Raw genomic sequence first — 11,115 nt, 5'->3', positions numbered from 1 at the left:
GAAATGGAATGGGAGAGAAAGTCCAACTACTCGTACTGCAGCAGAGAAAAAGAAAGAAATGGAAGCGTAATTGTATTTTGTCCTTTGTCTCAGACAATCCAATCCCAATCGTCCAGAAGCGCATCAATCCTTACGTCGTGTCGCCATCATAATATCCTTTTTCACAGGCTTACGTATGTATGTACATACATTATATTCTGGCTCTTTCACTGAAAATCTTCAAAGTTCAACCGTCCCAACGAATTGCGACTAAATATTGGGCAGAAAGTTACTCTGACGATGCATGCACATTGACTGGTTGTAAATACGTATGCAATGCATACATACTATATGCATAAGGTTTCTCCATCTTGTAATAAAAATGTGACGAAGATGACAACTATATTTTGCATAAAAGCTGTACAAAAAATAATTAAATGAGTGATTGATTTTACTACTTATGTAGGATATTATTTTATATTAAAATAAATGACCTTTATATGTACAAATTGATGCAATCAATTTCTGAGCTACTTAATTTTTACCAATAATTTATTAGATTGATGGACCATATAGACTATGCAAACGCTGTAAGAACACGCTGTTATGCTAGCATGGTATTGGGAAGTTTATTTTTTGTGCGATAAACAATTCTGAAAATGCACGACATATCAACTCGTTCTGAAAATCCTGTCTCATTTGCATCGAGTCGTCATCGTCATTATCACCCTTAAAAGCCATCCAATATTACAGAGGGCACCCAGACTAAATACAAAATGCCTGCATTCTAAACGGATGAGTCACAATTACAGGCTTGAAATCGTTCCATTTTACTTCGGGTGGCCTCTGCACATCTTCTCGAGATTTTCCCTTGATCACGATGATCACTACAAGTGGAAAGCAAGATTACTTTTGATGCAGGCAGTGGTACACATCTTCATTCCCTTATTCGTTCATTTTCCATGCTATATACGTACATAGGCAATAATGACTACCAAACTGTAGAAAATGTGGGCTGGAGAGAGGAAAGAAGATCTCGAGTAAATCCCATCTTTTCACCAAAATCATTCAGCACAGACACGGGAGACTTGAGTCAGAAAGCGAAAGTCATCATTCTTTCTTTTCAGACGTCGTCATCGTCACTGCCGACCACAGACCACCACCACCACGCCCCGATAACTTAATTCCGACAGTCTCCAGACAAGAACATTTCTCCAGGACAAAATCTGCCATAAAATCCCACCGTTCAAGAGGGCCGAGTCTACACCCAACCAACCATCATGCCTGATTGACGTTAACAAGAAGAAGAGTAAGCCCAACCTTGAGATGAAATGTGGACCTCCAATTTATTTATTCCCTACATACCTTTCTCCCTCTGGACACAATATGTGCATCGTAAGTATCATTTCACACCAGGTGAAACTTTTAATTGCATTTGTAATGATGGTAAAATTACAGCGCAATTATGGATAATATGTATGAGCCTATAGTGTTTTTATGAATACAGCAGAACGACAAATATTAATAGCGTGTGGGTTGCTTGCATTTTTGCACACAGACTTTTTATAGGTCTGGGTATGACTACAGGACACGATGGACTGTCAGTGTGATTACTTTTCTTGTTGTGTTATGGTTATAATAATGTCACGTATCCCTTTGGGGAAAGCTTTCATCACACCATCAGCACCACCACCACCATCACTTTTGCTTTGAACATGCTCATCTCATCCTCCTCGCCAATCCGATCTCTCCCTCAACCCCAAGTGAACTTCTTCTTCTCCGGGGAGAGAGAAAGCAAAGCAAAGCAATATCCACCAAAAAACCAACAAGCCATGCACATCACCCTCGTGCCCACGACCGACACACGAAACGATACTGAATTCGATCCATCCATTCCCCATCCACGTCCGACACATCCATCCAAGCTGCACGGCCATCCATGGAGGCCACATGGATTCCGATGTAGGATGGACCCCCTTTAATTATCACTTTCAAATTTGATGACTTTCTTATGTCTAGCCAAAAGTGAAAGTCCTGCAAAATAGCGTAACCAAATTCATACCGAGTGCAAAATTGTAAATTACTTTTGGTCCTTTAAGTTCTTAGATAAACCTTAAATGTTCAATGCTTTATCACAACATGCATGTTTTCACAAATCTGGTGAATTTCTCCCATAATATGTACTACATACATATCCTCATGGGTTTGCTGGGAAGGACTTTCTCCCCACATCTCTCTCACTTTGCACTCTCTCCCAACTTTCTCCACTCATCTCTGTCGAGTTTCGGCTTTGCAGGGAAAGTAGAACAGGTCGGACTCAACAGTCTGCCTGGCTGGCTGGAGTCTGTCTGTGATATTCATAAAATAAAATGAAATAACACAACGCAGAGTCATTTTCATTTCATTCCTCCCTTGCTAACCGACCTGCAGAAGCTACCTTCATAAAAATCCAATTAACATCTGCCCCTCAATTTAGAGCTTCTCTCCGTGTGGGAGACAAACATACGTTATTAACAACACACGTACGTATGTGGATATATTTCAGGATCAGTCGTCAGTGTCACCCAGTTTATTGCTGATTGTATTTATTTACTGTGGGGAAAGTAGGGCTGTAAAATTGGCGTAATTATTTTCCTTGCTGTGCGTACGAGGGGGAATATTTTGAAGCTTGATCTTTCCGTAATTTCTGAATATTTTGCCAATGCTAAAAACTATAATGGCGACAACTTCAAAAAAGGCCCGGAAAGCGGTGCCCGTCCTCACGCTACTCATTCCTTTGTCCGCACTCATCTCCGTGGTCAATGTCGCAATTGCAATGTCCACAAGCAATTGGCTGGATTCTGCGGAGAGGATCCCCATATCCAATACCTCGTAAGTTATTTATATTTGCAAAAAGATAGCTTTTTTAATTAATTAATTTTAATTATAAAAAATTGTGATTCAGTTTTATGGAAGAATTCATGATCAAACGAACAATCTCTGGATTGTGGAACTTGTGCACGTTCAACCTGACTGAGAAGCAACAACGCGACTCTGTTTCGAGAGGTAATAATAATAATAGCAGTTATTACTAAATATGCAGTTAAATAAAGTGACGTTATCATGGCTTATCTAACAACGGAGGTCTCCCAGCGTGAGCTGTGCTCACAGATTTTGACAAAAATTAGTACTAATCGATCACAAATTTAATTAGTGTGACATTTGCAACAGGTCCGACCTCCCAGTGCGCAAGTTTGGCAGGGATATTTGCATCTGAAGAGGAGAAAGCGCGCAGTAAATTTGCGAAGTGTAAAATGTGTCAAGTTTAGGGTGTACTTTCTCCTTGTCGGGTGCAAATATCTCCGCCAGACGTGCGCATAGGGAGATTGCATGGTTTGCAATTCCACATATTTGTGATGGATTGGCACTAATTTGGTCAAAATCGGAGAATATATGGAGACCTTAGCTGCAAAGTGTATTGTAAAATGTAACTGATTGTACATATGTATTTCCAGTTCCGTCGGACTTGATGAACTGCAGCTCTATTGAATACTTTGTTAAAGATCGCTACACTTCTGACCCCAACGATTCTACGAACGCTATACGATGTAAGTGATGTTATTTTTATGAATTTATCAAATACATACCTAAATAAATTCACAATGAGTGTTTACTTACACGCAGTTGCGGTTACAAAGGCTGGACCTCTGTTTGTGATTGCTTCAATTATGTTGGGATTCGCAGTGATCGCTGCGATATTTGGGTACCAGCGGCACCGACGAATTGCCCTGTTCGTATCAGGAATCGCTTTCATTATAGCTGGTACTTAATAATCCATAAATGAATATGCATAGTTATCCATTTTAAGACATGCAATGACCAAATTCTCTCCATTCTGTAGGTCTCATGCTTCTCATAGGCCTCGTTGTCTACTTATCAGCTTTACAGTCTGAAATTGGTAATTTTTCAAAAGTTTAATTAATATTTAATTAATATTAGCCACTTCGGTTTGCCCTCGATCATCCGATTTGTTACTAAAAATTTGCAGGACCTAAACTTCGCCCCAAAAACTCAGTGGATTTGCCCCAGTTTTCATACAAGTATGGATTCTCCTTCGTTCTGGTTGTGGTTGGATTTATGGCGACGGAATTGACTGGGATTTTGGCCATCTTTTACTACATATATTGGCACCAGCTCGACTGGACTCAAAAACTGGGGTCCACCAACGACTTGATGATGGGAAATGGGAACAACAGCTTAAACTTGCGCAGCAGCAATGTGGGGGAAGGAATGGGTGGGAAATCTTGTGACGCAGCCTCATTTCGATGTCACTCGCGTCACCATCAGAGCAATTCGAAGCAGGGCTATAAAATAATGGACATTTACAACACGTCCAAAGTAGGGCCTCACAATCCCTCCTGCAATGCATATCTTCTAGACAAAGACATTCCTTACCCGCCTCCCCCGCCCCCGTCGTCCATGCCCCGTGATTACACGACCCTCACGTCATGTTCGGACGAAGAAGGAAGCGTCATGTTTCCACCCCCACCGGCCCCCTCAATGGGGAGGAGTAGCAACAATAAGGATGGGCGAAACACGTCCACGACCACAGTGTGATATTAGGCTTGGGAGTCTCAGCTTATATAATTGATAAGCTGTCTCCATAATGCGCAATTTTTACCATATAAATACATAGGTATGTATGTAAATAATCCAACCTTACCTTTATTCATTGAACTATGAATTGTATTCGCAGAGTATGCGTTATCATTTTATACATATGCATAATGGTTAGAAGAGAAAGTACTAATATTAAATTAATTATAGAGATGCAAAATGAAAGTCACATTTCTTGCTGTACAATTCTTTTAGCGCAATTTCAGTATGAGTGTCCTTAAAATTGTCAAATTTGTAAAAACGTAGCAAGTTCATGTATGTATGTAAATGAGTGAAGAAGTTTTGTGACAATCGTAATCTTAAGATTAGTACTCATGTATTTACGTTTGGTTAGTCCAAGATTTGTACAGATATGATATTTCGTCGGTAGAAATATTGTAGCGTGGAAAATAAAGCATGTATGTATAAGAATAGTACATTTGTAGTATTAATTCGATATTACACGTGTAGTTTTTAGCCCGAGTCAGGGCTTAATAGGATGACCCATACTGATTTTTCCAAAGTTATCATATCGAGCTGAAATTTCGTAGAGAGGTCTTAATTGAAGAAAACAAAATGATCAAACACGGTCGTAGCGATAAGTGCAGTATACAAACATGTCGACAACACAATGGAGGAGATTGTGTCCAAAAATGGTGCAAATCGGATAAGAAATGGATAAGTTATGGCGAAAAAAAAATTGAGACAGGTTGTTGCGGTGCAGTGAGATTTGGCTGAACGGGTCCCCGAAAAGTGAGAATCTGCACGGCCATTGACCTCGTCAAATCGCTTCCATCTCAAAATTCTGCCTTGCAGATTCTCAGTTTTCGGCCACAATTTTCAGCTAAATTTCACTGCACCGCAACAACCTGTCTCAAATCGTTTTTCGCCATAACTTTGTCATTTCTTATCCGATTTGCACCATTTTTGGACACAATCTCCTCCATTGTGTTGTCGACATGTTTGTATACTGCACTTATCGCTACGACCGTGTTTGAATACAAATTGAATGAAAAATCGAGCTGAAAGTTGATAAAGAGGTTGTTTGTGGGTCTTAATAGAAGAATACGAAATGGAATTGATGCAATTTTTATCTAGAGCGACCCTATGTTGTGAGTGGCCCATACCGATTTTCAGAAATTTCTTTAAAAACATTACATCCGGCACAATGATGGCTTCATTTATCTATGCATGAATTATGTTGACTTTTTCCTAATTTTCTTAATTTAAAAAACTATACATACAGACAGACCTTCGTACTGATCACATATATATTCTAGTCTTAAGAATGCATAATGAAATGATGCATGACAGAGGTAACTTTATTAACTGAAAACATATTTTGCTTGTCACCGGCTTAGATACATGAATATGTACATTCATAACAAGAAGACGCTTATTATTATATAGTTACAAAATAATTTCAAGGAATCATGAAACTAAAAGGATGTGTAATCGGTCCACAGAATTAATGCTATTACACATGCAGTAATAAAATGTACATCAACATAATTGACCAATTAATCCATCTTGCTGCTGGCTGCTGCAGCACTCTGCCGTCTTCCAGCTTGTCTTTTTTCGTCCACTACTGCCACCCGGAATGGGGTCAAAAGTTGATTCAGACCTGCAAAAAATAATTTAACGTGATTAGCGTAACGCGACAGGACAAGTGGGCAGGCAGTGCAGTATCACCTTCTCTCTTCAGGTCCTGCTCAACAGCCTGCAATTCGTCCAACTCTTCTCCGCTGCAAAGGGGTGTGTCCACCTCGTAAAATGAATTAAATAAACTGTAATCCACCGAATACTCGCCCAGTTCTTTCTTGAAGGAAACCAACGGCTCGAACCGATGACCCCACAAAATTTCTGCAAAAATAGATCCATGATTACGATCAAAGATAACGCTTACGGTATGCACATATCGTCCCTGTTCGTGCATAAGTTGTCGGCTGAAAAACCAGTTGGAAAACTAATAAGTTGTGGGGTGAAAATGTGGGGAAAACGTTACACAATATTATACTTATAAAGTCTCATATCTCCCAAAAAGGGATCCGACAACTTATGTTTTCTGGTTCTGAAGGCGACAACGTCTCACTAGTTTCTCAACCGATAACTTTTTCACGAACAGCGACGCAAAATCGTATCGCTTGTACATAATTCCCGACCTGAGGGCAAGTAGGATGTTCGAGCTTGTGTTGTCGCTCCCGTAGATTCAATGACGCCTTCGAGAATTACGACAATTTCAAATTTTTCACGGGCTAAATCTGCAGCAGAGATTGTATAGAGTGGACTGTCTTTGTCAATTTGATGGACAACTACCATTGGCCAGATGAAAAAAATGGCTTGCTGGTCGCTATCCACCCCCACTTTTAACTCATGCTGGTAAAACGGGAGCACTTCTCCTTCCATCGTACTCCGACGTTTAATCAGTTGAGCTCGAACAGATGCGCAGATAATGTGGCTCTGAAATGACAACGCAGTTTTTTATACAAAAGTTGGATTGGATGAGGACTGCATTCCAATAAGTTCTTTGATAGATTATACATTACCAATGGAACATTGTTTCAAGCTACACCGGGTTTGTCTACCGAGTTATGTCATGTGATTCCTAATTTTTGGCCAGATTTTTTGACATAATTCGCTGGACAATCCCGGTGTAGCTTGAAGAAAGGTTCCGTTGAGACTACCTTTCGCATATCTCCGACCCTCAACATGAGACAAAGTGAGCCATCCCTTTGACATATCACAGCATACTTGCTAAACATGAGGGTTTGAGTGCGCTTCTTGGGGCGACTAATTTTGGAAAATACGACACCGACCATGACTGCCTACAACAGATTCATTGTATTCATATCAATTTTTTAGCATGTCATATTTTTAGTTTAGGAAATATGCATGTACCTGAATTATGACTCCTAAAATGGTTTGAACACACTGAAAGAAAGAGAAAATCTTACTGTCAACGAGGAGAAAACACTTGTATTACAATTTGAAATTTGTATGTACCATGACGAAAATTGCGTCTGGACATTCGGTGGTGGTATATCTAAAACCGTAACCAATTGTGCTTTGAGTCTCCAAAGAGTACAGAAATGAGCTTGTGAACCCCCAGAAGTTGGCTATACACGGACTCCAACCTGAACAGAGAGAGACTCGAAATGTTAATCACCAGTATAGAAGGTACATATGTAAAACTTTTAACATTCTGTTCAACTGTTACCTGACGTTTCCTGATTTTGTGGCAAATTTTCCACTTCCAAATCCCCATGACTGAGGGAGATGGACCAGTAAATTATTGCAAAAAATGTCCAGGACAGAAGGAAGCTCATCGTAAATATTAGGAATGTCCATCGCCACTGGAGATCGACAAGCGTTACGAAAATATCCGCTAAATATTTTCTCCTCCTCTTGGAAATGTTAGTTTGATGAAGATTACAGTCCCCATTTTTAAATACGACCCTTTTCCTCATCCGACCGTATCTAAAAAAATCAACGTCAAACATGCTGGAAATCATAAGGCGAAATTTTTGTTAGAAGTAGTGCTCGACGACTTACTTGGAGCTCATGCGGTTCCTAATTTTTCGAAAAGTCGTGGAATCCACCGTGCTCGTGTCGGTAATCGTATTTTCATTATTGTTCGTGAGCGTATTTCTGTACAAGGACGTGGACATGGAGTCCATCGAAGTAATGGTGTCTCCACCACGGAGAGCCACGCTCTGAAATCTGCTAACCCCTTGATGAGTAGTGGTCGTCGCGATTGGAACTTGGTCATCCGACGGTGTGGAGGTGGAGGGGCTGAAGGCTAACCGTTTCCCACCCCCGGTGGTTGGGGTTCGGGGACTCGGAGGTGGAGAAGGTGACGCCAAACTGCTTTTGATCATGGCTTGATTATTACTTGGGAAATTCCAGGGTCGAATGATTGACGGTTTTGCGGTCTGTTTTCCATTTTTCTTAAGAATGGAGTCCTTTTCACTCCCCTCCACTTCAGGAGTGGAGGAGAGCAAGGGTGTGGTCGCTATGGGACTGGTCGTTCCTCCAGTCGGGCTGAATAATGTGGACGAGGAGGAGGACGACGGTGATGTCAGAGGAATTTGGGATTCAATGTCGACCACTTTGTGAGACATGGTGACAAATTGTGTCAAAAATCGATGGATTAATTAAGATGTTATGCAAAACCAAGAATCACGAAGTTAGAGTCACAACAACAAGTTGCTATAAATCCGAGGTCATAAGAGTTGCCAATTTTACGACTGGAGTTATCTATCTACATAAACATTTATCTCACATGTTTAAATTCAGCTTGGCCTAAAACACCACTATTAAACAGAATGGAAACCATACGCCTTTTAGAAAATTTAAACAACTGCTTCGCACGTGAATATGTATCCGTCCGTCACCAGGAGCAATACAGTTTAAAGTTGGAATGAAATCGATATAATTATTATGAAGTATTGTTCTGATTTCATTCATTCAAGGACTGATGAGTCTGAATCTGTCCGTCCTCCGAGTCTGACATACGTGCGATAAAATTCTGCATTTATGTACACTGCTGATTATTCACTTTAACTCATTCATTCATTTACCTACATTGACACGATAATAATACGGATAAATATACCTCGAATAACTCGCCCTGCAGTTGTCACTTTTCATTACAAGCTAGACCACTTGAATCACTCCACACAAAAATCCCAATATTAACATGCAGGACGAATCACTTTAAATTTTGTCCTGCTTTTTGAAGTGTGTCTGGAAATCGTTTTTTTTTCATGGGATTGTTTTCTGTCTTGGGGTGTGCGTCTTAATTATTTTGTGAATCTTAGCACCTGTCATTACACATAAATGTTTGTGGTGCAATTAAGTGGTGAAATGTGATCTGATGAGATGGAGATGAGAGTTAAATATGTAACGGCGTGGAATGCATACAAATGTGCATGCACACGTCCTTTCTAAATAAAATCTGAAACGTAACTAAAAACTGATGTGAACATGAAGTTAGTTAACCCTTCTCCTGTGCAGTAGTTATGCATGTATACTTGATTATTATAATATTAAAAGTCGTGTGGTTTGGCTGCTGATAATTCAGTTATAACACACGGTGGGTGGATGGATGGTGGTAGCGAGGCGGTGGTTGGGGGATGGAGAATTATTTAGAACCTTTTGCTTTGCTGTAAAGAAAGAAAGAAGGATCTCTGGACCTCAAATATTATTGGATGAATGCCGAACCTTTTTATTGCTCATTAAATAAAAATCATGGAAATCTTCTAGTGTCAATAAAATAAAATTGATGTATGAAGAAGCCGTCGAACCACTTGCACTAATAAAAATTACGCCTTATTACAGCTTGTTTGATGTTGATTTTTTTTAGATATGCACCTCTCTGCGTACAAAATAAATAAACAGAGACATAAGCACATATGTACAAGTCGTATAAAAAATATAGATAAATTATATTAGCTTGTGTACAAGTGTACCTACTTGTGTACCTACATATTTACGGAAAAGTTCAAGTCAAATCATTTAAGGACACTTTATGCAATCATGGCTACATGTGTATATAACCTTTGCAATTTTTTACAAGTGCAAATTTGCGATAATTTGTAACCTTGCAAAATCTGTGTACAACGTATGTATGTTTATTAAATATTTATTACTGGTTTACAAACATTCAGGTGAATATTAGCAACTTTGTTAAACTTCGATGGTAAACATGTCACTATTTTTTTGTCCATATTTTTTTTAATTTCCGGCATAAATGCCATATTTTTTCTTAAATTTACGGATCCTGCATAAATGATGTGATGAATTTAAAAAAATTGGTGGGTATACATACATAAATTGAGGCAATTAACGCCGTCATTTGTAACATATATGTACATAAAATCTGCAAATTTTATAAAACAATTTTTTTAACCTTTTATAAAAAAAAGACACAAAATTTGTACAATTTTGTGAAAGTTTGAACGCTTGCAGAATTTACAGTTTATAATGTTACCAAAACCTGTGTGAATTTTCTAATTATAAATATGGTAATTACGCCCTTCAGATCTCAAACACTGTCGGGTTAAGATCCCCTCGAACCAATCACATCCTTTATGCACCGCCCCTCGTAATTTTACCAAATTACAAAACTAACGTCTAACTAAGATATATATTTAAATATGTACACTCACCCAACTAAATTTCACCACGAACTGAACCCCCACAATAAAAAATAGTGGGATATTTTTACCCAATAAATTCAGAAATAATTCCCCTCTCAGCCGAACCGTCCCCACACTTGGCGTCATGTCGAACGATGAGGAACGACTAACACACAAAAATATTAAAATAAACTGCAACCATGACAATGGCATAAATTTGTCACTTTTAATTTTAGACGACAAAAGTAACATGATGGACACGTACATATACATAATTACAAATGTCATGCTTGATTGACGCGAATGCAAAACTTACTCGTCATCTTCTCGCCTGGTTCTTTATGCGTGTACCCAACACAGA

General features: G+C 39.1%; 2 protein-coding genes across 4 annotated transcripts; one reads left to right on the top strand and one right to left on the bottom strand.

Moving 5' to 3' along the window:
* Window positions 1-2,261: 2,261 nt before the first annotated feature.
* Window positions 2,262-5,053, top strand: LOC110858586 (voltage-dependent calcium channel gamma-5 subunit). The gene is made up of 6 exons (XM_022107404.2): window positions 2,262-2,850; window positions 2,924-3,024; window positions 3,474-3,566; window positions 3,643-3,780; window positions 3,860-3,916; window positions 4,007-5,053. Exons 1-6 carry the CDS (start codon window positions 2,681-2,683, stop codon window positions 4,573-4,575), a joined length of 1,128 nt encoding a protein of 375 aa, XP_021963096.2. The 5' UTR covers window positions 2,262-2,680; the 3' UTR covers window positions 4,576-5,053.
* Window positions 5,054-5,910: 857 nt separating this feature from the next.
* LOC110858638 (G protein-activated inward rectifier potassium channel 3) lies at window positions 5,911-10,909 on the bottom strand. 3 transcript variants are annotated; one of them, XM_035858628.1, is made up of 9 exons: window positions 10,785-10,909; window positions 8,167-8,722; window positions 7,832-8,091; window positions 7,618-7,748; window positions 7,513-7,545; window positions 7,299-7,439; window positions 6,777-7,074; window positions 6,307-6,477; window positions 5,911-6,238 (listed from the first exon to the last, which is right to left on the bottom strand). In XM_035858628.1, the coding sequence occupies exons 2-9, from the start codon at window positions 8,490-8,492 to the stop codon at window positions 6,135-6,137; spliced, it is 1,464 nt and encodes a 487-aa protein (XP_035714521.1). In that variant the 5' UTR covers window positions 8,493-8,722; window positions 10,785-10,909; the 3' UTR covers window positions 5,911-6,134. The 3 variants fall into 3 exon arrangements, with proteins under 3 accessions (XP_035714521.1, XP_035714519.1, XP_021963159.1); XM_035858626.1 differs by lacking the exon at window positions 10,785-10,909 and adding an exon at window positions 9,230-9,992 and having other exon boundaries at window positions 8,167-9,142; XM_022107467.2 differs by lacking the exon at window positions 10,785-10,909 and having other exon boundaries at window positions 8,167-9,992.
* Window positions 10,910-11,115: the final 206 nt, after the last annotated feature.

Source organism: Folsomia candida, unplaced genomic scaffold (assembly GCF_002217175.1).
Source record: "Folsomia candida strain VU population unplaced genomic scaffold, ASM221717v1 Fcan01_Sc021, whole genome shotgun sequence".
Taxonomy (NCBI): domain Eukaryota; kingdom Metazoa; phylum Arthropoda; class Collembola; order Entomobryomorpha; family Isotomidae; genus Folsomia; species Folsomia candida.
The sequence above is the reverse complement of the archived record's forward strand: the minus strand, read 5'-3'. Positions and strand labels throughout refer to the sequence as shown.

Coding starts and splice junctions, on each gene's coding strand:
- LOC110858586 (XM_022107404.2), top strand. CDS start 2,681: ATGCTAAAAACTATAATGGCGACAACTTCAAAAAAGGCCCGGAAAGCG. Junction 2,851..2,923: donor ATCCCCATATCCAATACCTC/GTAAGTTATTTA, acceptor ATTGTGATTCAG/TTTTATGGAAGAATTCATGA. Junction 3,025..3,473: donor ACGCGACTCTGTTTCGAGAG/GTAATAATAATA, acceptor ATGTATTTCCAG/TTCCGTCGGACTTGATGAAC.
- LOC110858638 (XM_022107467.2), bottom strand. CDS start 8,735: ATGTCTCACAAAGTGGTCGACATTGAATCCCAAATTCCTCTGACATCA. Junction 8,092..8,166: donor AGGAACCGCATGAGCTCCAA/GTAAGTCGTCGA, acceptor TGATTTTTTTAG/ATACGGTCGGATGAGGAAAA. Junction 7,749..7,831: donor ACAAAATCAGGAAACGTCAG/GTAACAGTTGAA, acceptor CTCTCTGTTCAG/GTTGGAGTCCGTGTATAGCC.